Genomic DNA, 19,786 nt, shown 5'->3' with positions numbered 1-19,786 from the left:
TCAGTGAACTCCCAGAAGAGAGAGAAGGGTCTTGTTCAAAACATGAATCAACAGGCCTAGAGGAAGATGCATCCTGCTGCTACTTAGCAAGGTTATGATTTGCTACCTAGTGTGCAAACAGGAATGAAACAACGAATATTTGAGAAGCTTTATGTATGAGAGGCCACAGAAAGGCTTCCTTGCCTTGTGATCTTCTGATGCTCACACAAACCACAAACCTGCCTTTAGCCAGAATCACATTACGTTGCAGCCACTGTAACTCAGTTTGAACCTTGTGTAGCTGTCCTGTTTCTGTATGCACTGTTCCATTTAGTTTGGTTCATCTCCTGTAGTCCTAACATCTTGAGGAGGGCATGGAAGGAAAAGTAAGCAATTTGGAAGTGAAGGTATGGGCCAGCTCAGTGGCTGAGAGTTGTGGGATTTAAAATTCAGGGAAATAAACCTGTTAAAAATTCATGTCTCTAGTCCAGAGACTAGACGTTAGGGGAGGCAGGTGTTCAACAGCCATTTGGTGAAGAAGATGGGCAGAATGTTTCAGAATACAGTTGTTTTCAGTACCTATTATTAATACTTGTGGACACTAAATGACATCCTCCTAATTTGCAGGCTTTTTTTTTCACATGGGATTTTTAGCAATGCTGTCAGCTTCTATGCATGGAATGCTTTTGGCATTACTGTATTTTACGTGTGTTGTGAGTCTTAAACACTTATGCAATCATGTAATCATCCTGGAGAAAGGGATCCTTAAGATCATTGAGTCCAAGCATTAAGCTAACTCTAGCACTAAAAAACATCCCTAAGAACCTCACCTATACGTCTTCTAAACACCTCCAGCAATGGTGACCCCATCACTTCCCTGGGCAGCCTGTTCCAATGCCTGACAACCCTTTCCACAGAAGAATTTTTTCCTAATATCCAATCTGCACCTTCGCTGGCGCAACTTGAGGCCATTTTCTCTCATCCTATCACTTCCTACTTGGGAGAAGAGACCAGCACCCTCCAAGCTCCTTTCAGGTAGTTGTAGACAGTGATAAGGTCTCCCCTCAACATCCTTGTCTCCAGGATAAACAGCCCCAGTTCCCTCAGCCTCTCTTCATAAGACTTGTGCTCCAGGCCCCTCACCAGCTTCATCGTCCCCCACTACACTCTCTCTAGTACTTCAATGTCCTTCTAATGATGAGTGGCACAAAACTGAAAACAGGATACAAGATGGGGCTTCACCAATGTCGAGTACTGTGGAACAATCAACTCTCTAGTCCTGCTGGCCACACTATTCTTGATACAAGCCAGGATGCTGTTGGCCTTCTTGGTCACCTGGGCACTCTGCTAGCTCATATTCAGCTGCCTGTTGACCAAAACTCTCAGGTCCTTTTCTGCCAGACAGCTTTCCAGCCACTCTCCCCCGAGCTTGTAGCGTTGCCTGGGGTTGTTGTGACCCAAGTGCAGGACCCAGCAATTGGCCTTGTTGAACATCACACAACTGGCCTTAGCCCATCAATCCAGCCAGTCCAGATCTCTCTGTATGGCCTTCCTACCCTCCAGCAGATCAACACTCCCACTCAACTTGGTGTCATCTGCAAACTTACTGAGGGTACACTCAATCCCCTCACCCAAATAATTGATAAAGAAATTAAACAGAACTGGGGCCAATACTGAGCCCTGGAGAACATCACTGGAAACTGGCCACCAACTGGATTTGGCTCCGTTCACCACAACTCTTTGGGCCCAGACATCGAACCAGTTAGTTCTTTACCTATTGAAGAGTATACACATCCAGGCCATGAGCTGCCATCTTCTCCAGCAGAATGCTGTGGGAAACAATGTCAAAGGCTTTACTAAACCCTAGGGACACAACATTTGCAGCCTTTCCCTCATCCCCTAAGTGGGTCATGTTGTCCTAGAAGGAGATCATGTTGGTGAAGCAAGACCTTCCTTTCATAGACCCATGCTCACTAGGCCTGATTGCTTGGCTGTCTTGAAATATCCCCCTTTAGAAACAAGTTATTTATGCCAGCAGTCATTGACATAGTATCTCCAGAACTAGTCTGCTTTACAGACAAGCTTGTCTGCTTTATAATAGAATCTGGGGCAGGTTCTTTAATTACACCTAGCCAGAAACAGAAGCATGCAAGGTCTCTCCCGTTCATTTGGTCTGACAATATGTTCCAGATGCCTCTTTTTGCTAGCTGGAAATCAAATAGCTGGACCCTGAAGAATGGTGGGTATAATGCAAGTGAAAATGAAAACATCATCGGATGGTGAAATGGCATTTTTCTGAGTGTCTCATGGTTTGTAAGAGAAAAAAAAAAAAAAAGACTCATAAGACAACATGATTTCAGAGTAGGGCACAGAAATACTTAGGCAGGTTCCTTCAGCTTTGAAATAATGCATTGCAGAAAAGATCAAGTTTCCAGAAACCCTATTTAAAAAAATAACGCAATGTATATAGATAGAGGACAACTGAAGTTTGGATTATCTTAGTAACATGCTGTATAGATAAAGCCTAAAAATAAAATTTAAAGGGTTTTTCCTTCTGAACTTGTGTTATTAACAGTTTCATTAGCAGGATTCAAAGATATTGAGGCAGTCTACTGCAAACTTTGCTTCTGCATACCCTTGTTTCAAGTTTCTAGAAACTTTCAAGAAAAATTGTGAACCACTATGATCTTGATTTTTAAGAACTCTTTCCCATTGCTACAATGATAAACAAAAAAGACAAATGCATTTCCTCTCTACTATTTCTCAAAGCAAACCAGGAACCCAGTCCCACAGTGTTTTCACTGGTAATGCCGTCATTAAACTTTTTAGAGTTTCCCTTGTAAAAATAAAAACAAAAAAAAAACCCCAAACAACCGATCAAATACAAACCAGAGAATCTGGCTGAAAGAAAGATGTTATCTATCTGCACAATACCAGAGATACCCATTGCTTCCCACATTAGAAACTATGAAACAAAACAAAACTAGACAAGCAAGTATATATAATGTGTATTACTTACAGTGTATTTCTAGAACCTGCATTGCTATCTGAGGTGTAGAGTTTAGGGACTCGTGATCTACTCTGCAGCTTACAACTGCACCATCATCATTGCGATCTGCTAGGAAATCCAGTGTGCTGCTGACTGTGAATGTTTTACGATTTGCATCTTCTTCTTTTAAATATTTAACATCTGAAAGAAAAAATAAACAATTTTCTGTCCAATATTTTTAGGAAAAGTAGTCAAGCATTAGACGGCTAAATTATCTATCACACTCACTGAAAAAACCCACATCTTTCATGCCTGTATTAATCTATTTAAAGCAAATTGTTGGGGCAGGAGATACATATTGAGAAAGAAAATTTCAAAATTGGTAACATGACACTACACTCTAATGAAATTCTTCTCACTGTTCACTCTTATATGTTTAGGTCCAAATTTGATGTCAACTTTCCTTGCAGTTCATTAGAAAAATGTGGTCTGTTGCACCATCACTTACCTTAAGTAGTCAGAGTGTCACTAATTACTAAACTTTCTAAGTCCATGCTTATAATCTTTTATAATGATACACGGATATTACTGGAACCACATTAACTAAGAGTTACATACATGTAATCTCATTAATCTTGTGCTTACTTTCTTCATTGCTTATTCTGTTGTTTGGCTAGAATTATGCAATAGATATCAATGGTGTTGAACAACTGTAAATAGAGCATGTAATAGTATTTACTCTAATCTACAGACAAGCCCCAAGAAGACTAGAAATGAAATTACTTCAGAGAGATCACCTACTCACTACTTTATATCATGCTAAATTCGCATACTTATTTTGTGCAGATTCAGTTAAAAATCTCTTTGACAATTTTCAGCCCAGACCCTGGAGTGCACGAAGCCTACAGCCATGCTTAAGAAGTATTCAACTCAGCTCAAGGTTAAGGCTCAAATTCAGAAAGTTCTGTTGTAGGACACAAATCTTGGATCAGAACTGAAGATCTGAAAGACTGAGCTTTTTTCTTTTTTTTTTTTTTTTTAATGTTTTAATGTATTAACTGCAACATGAGATCTTACACATACTTTAGCATGATTTTACTTGGTTCCAAAATACCTATAGTACTGATTTTAATTTATTTCAGCAAAATAGTAAGCTTGTTATATCAATTTGTTACAATGAAAGCTTTAAAAGGCATAAATACATTCATAAACATATATATTAAATTATATTGAGATTACATGTCCTCTGTGCCCTAAAAAAAATAATAAAAAAAAAAAAAAAAACAAAAAAAAGTGAGAGGTTTCATTTTTACAAATTATCCTAAATCCCATTAGAGAAGGTGACCTAAATAACATTTCCATGAAATACCAATTTTGGAAAGCAAATCTTAAATGGCCTAAGATACACCTTTCAAGATTAAAAATACCTCTGAATCAGTAAGGTGGTCTTTCTCATTGTCTCTAGGTAGATGAAGATGCCACGTAGTTATACAATTTTCATTCTTTCCTAAGAAATAATTATTACTTGCATACAAACATTTTTCTACCTGTTGGTTTAAGAGATTTCAATTTCTGCCATGGTGACTATTAATATTTAGGGATCAGTAGGTGAGAGGAATATTGACCAGGGCTAAATCATAGTTATTAGAAGGAAAGAACTAATATTCACTAATATTTAAAATAAACACATGAGATTTTTTTCCCAGAGTTACATTTCCAAATTTAATAATAAGGACCTGTATAGATAGTCTTCTGCTTATAAGCAATGTACACATCCCTTTGCTTACTGACTTCAAGAGGAGAACAGACAGCTCCTGCAAACATGAACAACTTTAATTTCAGTGAGAGGCTGTGGATGCTTAATTCTTTTAGTTAAAAATAATAATAAAAAAACAAAAAAACAACAAAACCCAACCAATCAACCAACAAAAACCAAAACAAACAAAAACCAACCAAACCAAACCCCAAACCAAACAAAACCAAAACAAACCAACCAACCAACAACACACAAAGAACAAAACAAACAAACAAAAACAAACAATCAAACAAAACCCCAGTTAATTTCCTAAATGGATGTTTAGAAGCCTTTCTCTAAACATGAACTGTTTGGAAGAGTTTGACCGTTAGAGTTAATTACCTCTGTAAAAAGAACGGTGATAATATTCTATAAACTGTTGACATCTTCATCATTGGATATATTATACTTAGTTTGTCCACTTAATCAGATGTTTCTTCATAGCAAAATGAAAGTATGATTGTAACATATGCTAACTGAATGCAAGCCCACCTGGATGCAAGAGCATCAGGTACTGGGTATCTCACCATATGCTACCATTCAGAATATTTACCTGGAGTTTTTAAAAATTTTTTAATAGGCCTACAGTAGTCCATTATTTTATTAATTTTCTTGCTACTTCTCTCCCTCCTAAAAACCCTCTTGAAATAAAGGTTAAAAAAAAAAAAAAAAAGATCCTTTACAGAGGCACAGGTTGGGGTATGACTAGCTAGGAAGCAGTTTTATAAAGAGGAAACTGGAGTTCTTGAGGACAGGTTGAACCTTAGTCAACAGTGTGCCTTTACAGTGTTGAAAGCTAAAAAATTACTGCCTTGCATCAATAATAGCATAGTCAACAAGCCAAGGGAAGTGATTCTTCTCTATTCAGTACTTGCATGTCTGCCTCTAAAGTACTAGGCTCAGTTTTAGGCTTTCCAGTACAAGAAAGATGTTGAAAAACTCAAGTAGGTTGAGGTGAAAGCCACAGATATGCTCAGTGGTGGAAGCATACAATGTACAAGCACAGCTTAAGGCAGTTGGGTTTGCTCAACCTGAGGAAAAGATGACTAAAACCAGATGAACTGCTGCCTTCAAGTACCTAGTACATGGTCACAGAGAAGAAAAAGCCAAAGTCCTCTTAGAGGTATGCAGCAAAAGTTAAGGGGCAATGAACACAAGCTACACTAAGAAAATTCTGATTCTGTATCATATAATATCTACATAAAATGAAAATCCTCCACAATAAGGGCTTTCAAATACTGAAACATCTATCCAAGACAGACTATGGAATCTCCATGCTTGGAGATTTTTCAAAAACTGATTTGGAAAAGACCTTTAGCAAGCTGATCAAACCTTTGAACAGAGGTTTGGACATTTAAGGGTCAACTATGGGCTCACTTCTATGACTATCAGATAGGTGCACATACAGATATGCTTTTATTAACTAGTACTAGTTTAGTTGTTTGATAGTGAAAATAATAAAAATAGAAATGGTAGAATGTCTATCATTCATTGTTCATTGTCAACTATTTCCAAAAGCATATACTTGTAACATCCATGTAGAAACACTAATCTTTTAAAAATACAGTTGTGCTGTTTTTGCAAGGCAAATATAATTTTTGTTTACATTTAAAATCAAATTGTGACAAGAAATGGCCTTCTTAACTAAAAAAAACCATATTCGTTTTAGAGGTTTAGAAAGACAAAATGTTCACTGCCTCCCTGAATTCTTTGTGTATACTAAAGATACATAAACTCCTTCAAACTATTCTAATCTGTTGCAACAAAATTACTAATATGATCTTATTTATTTTTGAAGTCAAATTCTGCTAGGGAAAAAAAAATAAAATCTATTAAAAATATTTCTGAATTTTAGAATTTTTTTTTAACATAATATTGTTTAAATTGGCTTCACCAAGATCAAGTCTTGCCTGATCAACCTAGTGGCTTCCTATGAAGGAGTAACTATATCAGTGGACAAAGGAAGGGCGACAGATGCTGTCTATCAGGAGCTCTGTAAAGCCTTTGACACAGTCCCCCACAATACCCTTCTCTCTAAATTTGAGAGATATGATTTTGATGGGTGCACTGTTCAAAGGATGAGGAACTGGCTGCATGGTCATACCCAGAGAGCAGTGGTCAATGGCACAATGTCTGGATGGATGCCAGTGACAAGTGGAGTCCTTCAGGGGTCTGTAGTAGGACCAGTACTGTTTAACATCTTCACCAATGACATAGACAGTGGGACTGAGTGCACCCTCAGCAAACTCATGGATGACACCAAGCCGAGTGGTGCAGTTGATATTCCTGAGGGCTGGGCTGCCATCCAGAGGTATCTGGACAAGCTCAAGAAGTGGGCCCATGGGAATCTCATGAGGTTCAACAAGGCCAAGTGCAAAGCCCTGCACGTGGGTCAGGGCAACCCCCTGTATCAATATAGGCTGGGAGATAAGGGATTGCAAGCAGCCATGCCAAGAAGGACTTGAGGTTACTGGTGGATGAAAACCTGGACATGAGCCAGCAATGTGCACTTGCAGCCCAGAAGGCAAATCATATCTTGGGCTGCATCAAAAGAGTCGTGGTCAGCAGGTAGAGGGAGGAGATTCTGCCCCTCTATTCTGCTCTGATAAGACCCCACCTGGAGTTCTGCATTCAGCCCTGGAGCCCTCGGTACAGGAAATACATAGACCTGTTGGAGAGGGTGCAGAGGAGGCCACAAAAATAATCAGAGGGCTGGAACAGCTCTGCTATGAGGACAGGCTGAGAGCGTAGGGGTTGTTCAGCCTGGAGAAGGCTCTGGGGAGACCCTATTATGGCCTTTCAGTACTTAAAGGGCTCCTCTAAGAAAGATGTTGACTCTTTAGCAGGGCCTGTTGCGACAGGACAAGGGATAACGGTTTTAAACCAAAGGAAAGGAGATTCAGGCTAGACATGAGGAAGAATTTTTTTACACTGAGGGTGGTAAAACACTGGAACAGGTTGCCCAGAGAGGTAGCAGATGACCCATCTCTGGAAACATTCAAGGTGAGGCTGGACGGGGCTCTGAGCAACCTGATCTAGTTGAAGGTGTCCCTGGTCATGGCAGAGGGGTTAGACTAGATGACCTTTGAAGGTCCCTTCCAACCCAAGCTATTCTTTGATTCTGTGAAATACCTTGTAACAAGTGTTGTTGATTTTAAATGAAGATTATGTATTTAGCTTCTCCAATATTATTGCTTTTAATGATCTTCCAGAAGTGCCATCAGAATGCTAAATTGCAGATTGCTTTGTTAATTTGGTGCATATATGAGAGATGGAAAACTAAAGTAAAAGGTATGGTACTCAGTGTTTCACATTCAGTCTCTCTCATTACTAACACTCTGTCAAACAGTATTCCTTTACCAGATGATGATTCCTTTTTTGAATAATAGCAATGGAGCTACAATTTTAGAATGGCTTTTTCCCCTTCGGTGCAACTCTGAACTCAATGCATCATTTATATTCTTTTGCACCACGTATAATACACTGTAACACAATTGGATTTACTGGTGCTAGACAGATGAACTCCTAACCTTTAATGTCAGCTGCATTAGCATATAATTTCATATCTATTTTCTCAGATTTATCATTTCACCTTTTACAGTGCACAAAGCTAATGTAACTTCTGCTGATGCCACTGCAAACTGGTTAGGTTATTTTATTCCTAACCTTTGTGAAATGGCAATGTGCTCTTCAGAAGACCTAGAAGACCAAACTGAAATAAATGTGCTCAGTCCCTTCCCCTCTTTTTCTCTTTTTTTTAGGAAATGTTGAGAAGAGCAAATTAGTTAAAGAGTCAAATCACCTAATTGCTTGCTTGGCTTCAATTATATGTCAGCTGAAAGGCAAAGTTAATACAGGAGATTTTTAAATATAATTTTTAAAATAACATCTTTTTAGATATGTTGCCTTGCTGTCATGTCAACTGTATCAGTGGTTCTCTTAAAAGTATTGACATTGATCAGAGTGACTTTCAATCTTTACGTATCTTGAATATGTATATTAATCTTGTCATCTTTTCTGAATGACAGAATCTATGCCATGCCATGTGTTAGCTGTGCTTTAAATTTTTCCTTTTATGTTTAATGAGGCAGCCCTTTTCTTTCAGCAATTTTCTCAAAATTCCCAGTGACTGGAAAGAATGGTTCTTTGTTTCCAGATTTTCTATCCTTGTTAAAAGTGGTCAAATATATTTCAAATTATTCCAACCTAAAATTCTCATCTCCTTTAAAAGTATTCTGATTTTGATCACAAATCTAAAGACTGTTCTAGAATGGACTAGGTTCCTTGGACAATCAACTGCAATATCCTTTATTTACCAATTTTATATCACAGCTCTGGTTGTGTACATTGAACTGTGGTAGAGAAAAGTAAAGGAAGATTGATGGGTTCTGTAATTAATGCTGCAATTTTGCTTGAGGCACTTTATTGTGCTAACAAAGTCCACAATATGAGACAAATACAAGAGAAAGCAGATAAAGTTGTGGGGTTGTTTTGTTTTGTTTGTGTTTTTTTTTCTTTTTTAAGGTAGAAAGAAAATGCGGATTTTGAATCATTTATTGATCTGATCTTATAGCAGAATTATTCATATTATTTATTTTTTATTTATGTACTCTATAATGGGCACTGCAGCTGGCTGGGGTAGATGTGACTAAGCCTTCTGTTACAGGAAGCTCTCTCCACCCATTCACCAAAAAAGATTTTAAACTAGCCCAGCATTTATGATGACATGGACTAGAAAACTAAGTTCTAAGGAAACAACATACAAAGTGAAAGAGAAGACAGAAAAGAAATAAATAGCTTTTACATGCAGCTGTTTCCTATCTCACAGAATCATCACAGGCAAATCTTTGCTTTCAGCTTCAGTTTTAGTCACCCAATGACTTTTCAGTTACAACAGACTTTTTCCAACTCCCCCCAGTCCCGGTGAAGTTCTTCCCATCCCCTTTAAAGTCTGTCTTCTCCCTGCTCCTTACCACAGACACTCAGTATCCTCAGCTGCAGGGATCTAGTTTCCCAGCTGAGATTCCCTTTATTGCTATATGTCCCCACTCCTCCTCACCAGAGCAGGCTCCATAGCTCCCTGATGGGAACTGCAATCTCCTGTATCCTTCAGACTGTTCTGCCTCACCTGCTCAGCTTCCTTAGAAGAATGTAACACAAAACTGGCAATTGAGCAAATCAGACATATCTCATATTAGAAAGGCAAAAAGTGATGTAAAATATCTGGGGTGAATGGTATGGCTGTGATAAGAGTAATCCATAAAATGTTTCTCTATGAAGCATCACAGTTGAGTTTATTATGCTGAATAGAATTCAGAGCAATTCAAAACATCAGGTTTTACCATTTGAAGAAAAAGTAAAAAGATGGTTATATGACCACTCCAGCAATTTACAAAAAATTCCTTATCTATGTACTATCACGCAGCACGGGAAACAAACAGGGGCAGCTGGAAGCCGCTGTGCAACATGAAAACTATGATATAGTTCCCATCATGGAAACAGGGTAAGATAACTCACACAAGTGGAGTGCTGCAATGGATGGCTATCAACTCTTCACAAGGGATAGGCAAGGAAGGAGAGGAGGTGGGATAGTCCTGTATGCTAGGGAGTGTTTTGACTATTTAGAGCAGAGGTGTCAAATTCATTTTCACTGGGGGTCACATCAGCCTCATTGTTGCATTTAAGGGGCAGAATGCAATTTTAGGACTGTATTAATGTAGCAGTAGTTACATTTGTACAGTTTGACACCCCCTGTTTTAGAGCTTACTGATGGTGACAACAGGGTCAAGTGTTTACAGGCAAGAATCAGGAGAAAGGCCAACGAACCAGATAACTTCATAGGAGTCTGTTATAGATCACCCAACCAGGAGGAAGATGCAGATGAAATATTCTATAAGCAGCTGGGAGAAATCTCACGATCACTAGCCCTTGTTCTCATGGAGGACTTCAACTTACTAGGTGTCTGCTGGAAATACAACACAGCAGAGAGGAAACAGTCTAGGAGGCTCTTGGACTGTATAGAAGACAACTTCCTGACACAGCTGTCAGTGAGACAGCTAGGGAAGGTGCCCCACTAGACATCTTGTTTGTGAACAGAGAAGGGCTTGTGGGTCATATGATGGTTGGAGGTCACTTTGGGCATAGTGGTCATGAAGCAGAAAGGTCAGTAGAACTGCTACCCTGGACTTCTGAAGGGCAGACTTTGACTTATTTAGGAGGCTGATTGAGAGAGTCCCTTGGGAGACAGTCCTGAAGGACAAAGGAGTCCAGGCAGATTGGTCTGTCTTCAAGAAGGAAATCTTAGAGGCACAGAAGCAGGCTGTCCTCATGTGCTGAAAGATGAGATGGCAGGGAAGAAGACTGGCCTGTCTGAATAGAGAGCTTCAGCTGGAACTTGGGAATGAAAGGAGAATTTATAACCTTTGAAAGAAGGGGAAGGTAACTCAGGAGGACTACAAAGATGTCATGAGATTATGCAGGGAGAAAAACAGAAGGGCCCAAGAACAACTAGAACTTAATCTGGCTACTACCATAAAAAGACAACCAAAATGTTTCTATAAATACATGAGCAACAAAAGAAGGGCTAAGGAGAACCTCCTTCCTTTATTGGATATGGGGGGAAACATAGTGACAAAGGATGAAGAAAAGGCTGAGGTACTTAATGCCTTCTTTGCTTCAGTCTTCAACAGTAAGACCAGTTGTTCTCCAATAATCAGTCCGCTGGGCTGGAAGATATGGACATGGAGCAGAATGAAGGGGAAATACTAAGCAACCTGCTACACCACTTAGAAACACACAAGTCTATAGGGCCAGATGGGATGCACCCAAGGGTACTGAGGGAGCTGGTGGACGTGCTCACCAAGCCACTTCCCGTTATTTATCAGCAGTCCTGGAAAAAGAGGGAGGGCCAATTGACTGGAAGTTGGCAAATGTGACACCCATCTATAAGAAGGGCTGAAATGAGAATCTGGGGAGTTACAGGCCTGTCAGGCTGACCTCAGTGCCAGGGAAGGTCATGGAACAGGTTATCCTGAGTTCCATTGCAAAGCGCATACAAGAAAAACAAGTGATCAGGCCCAGTCGGCATGGGTTTATGAAAGGCAGGTCCTGCTTAACCAACCTGATCTCCTTCTAGAGCAAGGTGACCCACTTAGTGGATAAGGGAAAGGCTGTGGATGTTGTGTACCTAAACTTCAGTAAAGACTTTGATACCGTATCATACAGCATTCTCCTGATGAAAGTGGATACTCATACCTTGGATGAGTGTACTCTTTGCTGGGTATAGAACTGGTTGGATGGCTGGGCCCAAAGAGTTGTGGTGAACGAAGCCAAATCCAGTCGGTGGCCAGTCTCCAGTGGTGTTCCCCAGGGCTCAGTATTGGTCCCAGCTCTGTTTAATTTCTTTATCAATTATTTGGATGAGGGGATTGAGTGCACCCTCAGTAAGTTTGCAGATGACACCAAGTTGAGTGGGAGTGTTGATCTGCTGGAGGGTAGGAAGGCCCTACAGAGGGATCTGGACTGGCTGGATCGATGGGCTAAGGCCAATTGTATGATGTTCAACAAGGCCAATTGCTGGGTCCTGCATTTGAGTCACAACAACTCCATACAATGCTCCAGGCTTGGTGAAGAGTGGCTGGAAAGCTGCCTGGTTGAAAAGTACCTGGGGGTTTTGGTCAACAGGCAGCTGAACATGAGCTAGCAAACTGCCCATGTGGCAAGAAGGCCAACAGCATCCTGGCTTGTATCAAGAACAGTGTGGCTAGTAGGACTAGAGAGTTGATTGTTCCACAGTACTTGACATTGGTGAGGCCACATCTTGTATCCTGTTTTCAGTTTGGGGCCCCTCACAATAAGAAAAACACTGAGGTGCTGGGGCATGTCCAAAGAAGGGCAACAAATCTGTTAAAGGGTCTGGAGCACAAGTCTTATGAGGAGAGGTTGAGGAAACTGGGGCTGTTTAGTCTTGAGAAAAGGAGGCTGACAGGAGACCTTATCACTGTCCACAACTAGCTGAAGGGAGGTTGTAGCATGGAGAGTATTGGTCTCTTCTCCCAAGTAGCAAGTGATAGGATGAGAGGAAATGGCCTCAGGCTGTGCCAGCAAAGGTTGAGATTGGATATTAGGAAAAAATTCTTCTGTGGAAAGGGTTGTCAGGCATTGGAACAGGCTGCCCGGGGAAGTGGTGAATTCACCATCCCTGGAACAGTTTAAAAGGTGTATAGATGTGATGCTTAGGGACATGGGTTAGTCGTGGACTCAGCAGTGCCAGGTTAATTGTTGGACCTGATGATCTTACAGGTCTTCTCCAACCTAAATATTTCTATGATTCTATGATTAATGATTCATTCAATGATTAAATATCAGAAAATTTACAAACGTGAATTTAAAAATATAATTTTAAATAAGACATAGTTTTGACAATTGCATAAAATTACATCAAAGTCCTTTTAAGTACCTTTAACTTCTTTGTCGTTCTTGAACCATCTGATATCAGCTGCTGGTTTACTACCAGACGTCTTGCAAGTTAGCTGCATCCTCTCTCCCTCCATAACTGGTGAGGTAAATCCAGTAATTTGTGGCTTCTCAGGAACACCTAAAAAGGAAACAAACAAAATATCTCTGATAGTGTCGGCTGCTGCCACGAATATATGACCAACTTAAAGTTCGCTTCATATGCTCTAAATTTCGGGAGCAGAATAATTAGTTCCTTGTCTTCTATCAAAATTGAAATGCCAGTTAATCCTGCTTCCTATTGCAAATAAACTGTCAATCTGTACCATAGTTGATTCTAAAGAATTAAAGAAAACATAAATTATCTAGTTTTCTAAGGGAAACAGATCGTGTTTTAAAAACTGTCTTATCTATGTATTTCTGCATGCAGTTCTAGTATGACTTGCTGTTATAAGGTTTAAACTGGTCTAGAAAGCAAGCAGGATGACAACGTATATTAGAAATACAGCTGTGAAAATACAATATAACTGGCAACAAAAAGCTGAACTGGTCTAAGTTCAGAACGGACGTTTAAGCATGAATTATGAAGATGTTAATACAAAATCCAGGGAAAAGGGAGGGTGAAAGTAAATACAGGAGCTACTTTATCTTCAGAGAATACATAACCAAAAAACAATAGGTATAATCACAATTCAATTGGCTATGGAGCATTTTTCAGCTGAATCCAAGTTCTTTGGAGGAGGCTGCATAATCATGACATACTGTATACAGAATATTAAATATGGAAATAGTTGTTTTTCAATGAACCATGGAAAACTTTTTTAAAATAATGAAGAGAATTGGAAAATTGATCACTACATGTATAAATCCATCTGACTTCCAAAAACACAAGAATAACTTTTTTTAAAGTGATACTGATGACTATAATTTTAAAATCTCTGAAAATGTCATTGTTATAACATGCATCTGCAGCACTTTGACATATTCATATTTGTGGCTAGATAAAGGAATCAGTCACGGCAATTGATCCTGTGCTGTGTATTTCACAATTTACTTTGTTTACATCTCTTTTCCACAATGACAGATTACGTACATAAAAATCAAGCAGCAGTACCTATCACATAGTACATTTCTGTAATAAATTTACTCCTCTCTTTCAAGACAGAAAATGGTGTCTACTATAACACCTTGACACTTAAATATTCTAATCTATAACAGAGCAGTCAACAAAGAGATTATTAGTTCATAAAAGGATAATTTATCTGATTAAAATATGTAATACATTTCAATGGAAAATATCTCCTTTTCAGATAGAAGGTGTTCCAAGAGTTTAAAATGTTACTTTGAAATAGAAAATTAAAAATACAAAATGAAAACAGATAGGCATCTAAAACCTTGAAGCTTTCTTTCTTCGAAGTAGCTGATGTTGCGAATATTTCATTAAACCCTCCCTCAAACTAGAGGTAAAACGAGAACAGCTGTGAAAGATCAAGTTACTTTGGTTAATAAGTATTGGCTAGATTTATTTTTTTGTCTTTGCCACACCTTTCTATGACTTTCTGCCACTTAAAATGTTGAACTGGTCTACTCTTCTATTGTTTAGATCATGAGATGCCTCTCTACAGAAAAGATTAACTGTAGGCAGTTGTTACTCCAGATTATTCTACTCTGAGTGGGTATTTTTTGTCCTTAATAGCAAACTTTTGAAGATTTTTGTAAAATAGTCTCACAGGGACTGAAAGGGAGATGTATTTCACATCCTATGCACAAAACCAATTCCCTGGCTGGATTAATGTGAATATTACTGGTGCAGAGGACATCTTACATCAGTCCTATTAAATTCAAACGTCTGCCTGTATATATAAAAATGAAATAAATAAAAATCAAATTAAAAAAAAATAGTCAAGTTCAGGGACAGAAAAAGGAGAAAAGAATAAAAATTAATCTCTAAAATCATATAACCTCTTAAGTACACAGGTGTGTTTCAATGAACTGTAGCAATTTTGGCCAATTGGGCTACTGACATTCATAGAAACATATAAAGCTTCAAGCAGAAACTTTATTTCCTGGACATCTCTCAAAATCTCTTGCTTTTCTATGTGTATCTATAACCTTTGGGGAAAACAGCAGAGCATTTAGAAGATAAAGCATAAAAGAAACAGCAAACCCAGTGAAAATATGCACTTTATAGACAAAAAAAAAAAAAAAAGAAAAAAAAAAAAGAAAAGACAGCAGAATGAGCCAAGAAAATGCATAGCTAAGGAAAAATGATAAAGCACTAAAACCTGTTTTGATTTTATGCTTTCTGATTTTCTCCTCTCTGCCCTGTACAATATATTGTTAGGAGATGAATACATGCACCTTCTTCGCACTTCTGGTGCTTGGGATGTAGAGGTTATGTCCATTTTATGGAGCACTCATGCTGGAATATTTGTGTGCTCCCTAATTCATTATCCTGCCACAGCACAAATAGCAAGAGGCATGTTATTTTTCAGCACAGCAATATGAAACAATAAACTTCAGGGAAACAAGATCAGACATTTACATGTATCTTCTGACAAGCTTTAGAAAAGTTCATTCTTATCATAATTTGCCAAAGCCTGAGAAGTTTAACACTTGCTTCTTCGTGCTCAGCTATTTATACTTACCGAGAACGGTAAGAAAAGCCTTGGAAGTTTTGACAGGCATTGTAAATAAAGAGCAGGTATACTGCCCTTCATCCGACAGAGACACATCACTGACACTGATACTCAGTTCATGCCATGAAGCTCGGACCAGCTCAATTCTGTTGTCCCTCAGAGCTGAAAAACAAAAAAAAAAACATGTTATAGGGTGAGAAACAGCACATTAACCAAGTGTGGTATGTTGTACAAGAAGCTCTATGATATAGCCTAGAGAAATCATGGCCTAGAATACAGGGATATGGCCACAGTTGTCTCTCTGCAGAGCAGTTTGTTTTCTCTGTGGAATAAAGTGCAAGAGTTCAGCGAGTTTTTTAATAGTGTACTAAGTGACTTGTAATGTATATAAACCTAGAAATTAAGGGACTTTAGTTTCTTTGGTCTTCCTCTGAAACAAAAAAGTGACTTTGATTTCTGCCCCATAACAGCTTTGGTCAGTGCCTAAAATAACTCCTTCCTAAAACCTTTTTCTTTTTCACATATATATAAATGTAGCTGAATATTAAAAATACTGTTTCATCTACTAACAAACTATATTTTCAACTTAGAAGTCTAGAATTGCACAGCTTGCCTACAGATTTTTCTCACATCCGTTACTACTCATATTGAACTGAAATACCAGATTTCTCGAATGCTCAAAGGATATTTCTTATCATGAATATATTGAAAGTTCCACTACATGCATATATAATACATTTAAAGATTTGAGGTAATTTAGGATAGCAGCTTTACTTTTTTGATTATGATCAAACATCTGATCTATCAGAAAATCCTTCCAAACAAAATTTTGTTTCCATGAAGCCACTGAGGCAAGAGGAGCAGATAGATTTACTTAAATTCAAAATGTCACTTTAGCTAATGTCTTGAAATTTTAAATATTTTAAAGCCTATATTTAGATGAACACAAATTTTCTATTGAAAACTACAACAACAACAAAACCACAAACAAACAATTAAAACATTCCTAAACATTCAATTTCTCTGTAGTGAAGTTGTTTTGGGAATCTACATATATTGAGTCTTTTGGCAGAATAGAAATACTAGTATAATAAGTAAGTTAACACCATAATTCTCCTAAGCGAACAATAAAAAATCCTCTGTAACTCAGAAAGTGCTGTATATACCTCTAGATTCAAATCTTTGACCTGACAGCATTTGAGTCTATTTTTATAGTCAGCCTCTGAAATCAAACTAATACAGGACTGTTGTAATTACTGGAAGAGCTATGTTTTGATTTGTGAGAAGAACCATGGTGTTAAAGTCTCTAACGCTGTTCTCACTCACCTCTTTCTATAGTCCCTAAAGGCTCTTAGATATCATTCTCCTAACATTTAAACCTTCCAAAGATAAAAACAAAACTTTACCACAGTTCTTTTGCTACTAAATCTAGATGTTTCTGCCCCATTGCAAGGCTCTCCAAGTGCTGCCAGTTCAAGATGATTTACACCAAAATAAGCAGCTACAATGAAAATTCAGCAAAAACGTCATTTGAATTTGTTGTCTTCTAATGCTAGCATTCAGATTTCTTTACAACAATCTCAAGCTGAATTTACTGGCTATTTCGGGGTAGGCCAGCTAAAGCTTGACTTGCTTATTCTCTGCAGGGCCTGAAGACTGAAATGTGACAGCTTAAGCAGACCTAACATACAAGGATGTCATGAACTGCTCCAAGGCACTTCAAAGAGATTGAGATTGTGTGTAATGGACAGAGTCAAAACATAACTGAGACATCTTCTGACCAGCCACAGCAAGAAATGAATAATTACGTAGTATATAATATAAAATGCATATAATGATGGAAAATACTGGCAACATTAAAGCAAACAAGCAAGCAAAACAAAAGCCACAACATGGAAAACTATGTATATACCAATACGCTGACACAACAGCCAAGAAAAACAAGCTCAAGAAAACAAAAATCCATAGAAGCAAGCTTCTACCAACCCAGAACAGCAGGCAAAGATGATGACTCTGTCTTTAGTAACCAAAAGCCCTCACAATAGGGAAGCTGTTGCTATCTTTGAGGAAGTAGATGGGGATTCAAAATTCATTTCTCAGTTTTTCAATTCTACTCAGATGCAAACTGAGCATAAAGAAGAATGGTAGTTTATTTCACATTACTGACCCTTCAAAAATAATTATTTTCAAAATGACTCAGAGCTTCAAAATGGTTTGATTACTACCATGCCCATATATATAATTTGGAGAACAGCATATGATTTTTTTTTTTTTTTTTTAAAAAAAGGACCTTCTGCATCCCATAATTTGAAAGTGGTGAGTTTTGCCTCTCCTTAATCAGAAATTGTTTAAAAATTAATGCAGTATATAATCTAATATCATACTTTATTTTGTTAAAATTTTCAATTGCTACTGCCTCGTGATAAAGATTTATGTAGCTGTTGAAATACTTTCCTATAGATCGGGCAATATGAAGAATTTCATGCACTAAATAGAACTGTAATGAATTACACTACAGCACAAATGGTCTATAGGTGTTGCCAATAGCACACCACTTTTGATCTAACTGGCAGTGAAAAAAAAGCCAAAAAAAATTGAAATACAAACCACCTCCATCAACTATACTCCCACTGCTCCTCTCTTATTTCCTCCCCTCTACACCTTTTTTAGCCTGTGTACAACAGAGAAACTGCAGCTCAGCCAATTTTCTGGAAAACTGGTAAAAACAGCCACTGATCAAGAGCTGATATAGATGTTCCATGTTTCAGCCTGAAGTTAACTTTTATTGAAAGAACACAAAGAAAGAATTTTATAATGGAAATATCAACACAGAGCCTTTGCAAAAAAAAAAAAATGCCGCAAATAGCGTAGTGATAATACTCCTTTGCAGGAAAGCTGTTTGTCAGAAGCATTTTTATAAGTGCTAAGTCTAAATGCAATTAATTATCTGTGCCATCAGTTTCAAACCTAAACATCTGTAAGCTTTCCTGTCTAGGCAGATTTGAGACCAAACCAATCAGAACTCTACTGCTATTGCTTAGACAAGGTTAGCACTTACATGGAGTCTTTTTAGAATCTTATTTTTAAACCTTATTCCTACATCTATGTCTGTATCCCTATCTATATTGGCTTAGAAAGACATGAATTCCTCTTAAGAAACTCATTGCTATGGTAGATGCCAGAACTGGTTTGTTTCCATTTTCTGTGTAAGGTACATTTTGCTAAAAGGTTGAAGTTGGATCAGAGAAAAAGTGGCTGCCTACCTGTCTAGTCCTGGCTCCTGCACCCTGGGGCAGAGAAAACCCTCTGGGAGAGGGTGACTGCTCCCTCGAGCAGCAAATGAACAGTTGGTGACATTGCACAAGCCAGGAGCACTTCTAGCCAGACAGAAATCTCCAGGCATGGAGATTGAGTAGAGCAGGGGTCTTGCTCATGGCAGAGAGTAAACTCTTGACGAGCCTGTTTGATGGTGCAAAGAAGCCCATGGAGCCGGAACAGAAGACAGCTACTGAAGGGTATCAACTGGGAAGCAAAAGCTTGAAGGAGAAGACATTCTCCTCAAGGAGCTAGTGGATGGGAAGCAGATTTATTTACAATACTCTGTATTCCATCCCTTTCAGCAGATCTGACTTCTACTTGTTTAAAGAGTGATCTCATTTAGTTCACTATTCTCTCTTTAAAGGATATGAGCTTCAAAAGCTTTCGATATACTTTTTGATTACTCTTTCTTTGGAGCGAGAATTGTCCCCAAAAGAGTAATTTTACTACAAGGTTCAAGCCAGCTTGAGGCTCTACCACAGCAATTTAAATAAAGTACCATACCGTAAAATACAAAATGTTGTCTCTTTTTTAATTAATAGCTGAAAACAAAAAGCAGAACATGTATGGGGACATTTTGCATGAATTTGGAGTTTGGTATACACCAATAAA

The 19,786-nt window shown here is 38.2% G+C and overlaps 1 protein-coding gene across 3 annotated transcripts in view; it reads right to left on the bottom strand.

Moving 5' to 3' along the window:
• The window catches only part of CADM2 (cell adhesion molecule 2), a 682,250-nt gene that overhangs the window by 125,438 nt on the left and 537,026 nt on the right, over window positions 1–19,786 (bottom strand). For all 3 annotated transcript variants that reach the window (XM_065064679.1, XM_065064687.1, XM_065064698.1), the window contains 3 exons: window positions 15,866–16,018; window positions 13,222–13,359; window positions 2,999–3,169 (listed from right to left, as the gene is read on the bottom strand). In XM_065064679.1, the coding sequence (XP_064920751.1) occupies window positions 2,999–3,169; window positions 13,222–13,359; window positions 15,866–16,018 (462 nt within the window). The remainder of the gene's footprint in view (window positions 1–2,998; window positions 3,170–13,221; window positions 13,360–15,865; window positions 16,019–19,786) is intronic.

This window comes from Columba livia, chromosome 1, assembly GCF_036013475.1.
Source record: "Columba livia isolate bColLiv1 breed racing homer chromosome 1, bColLiv1.pat.W.v2, whole genome shotgun sequence".
In the NCBI taxonomy this organism is placed as follows: domain Eukaryota; kingdom Metazoa; phylum Chordata; class Aves; order Columbiformes; family Columbidae; genus Columba; species Columba livia.
The sequence above is the reverse complement of the archived record's forward strand: the minus strand, read 5'-3'. Positions and strand labels throughout refer to the sequence as shown.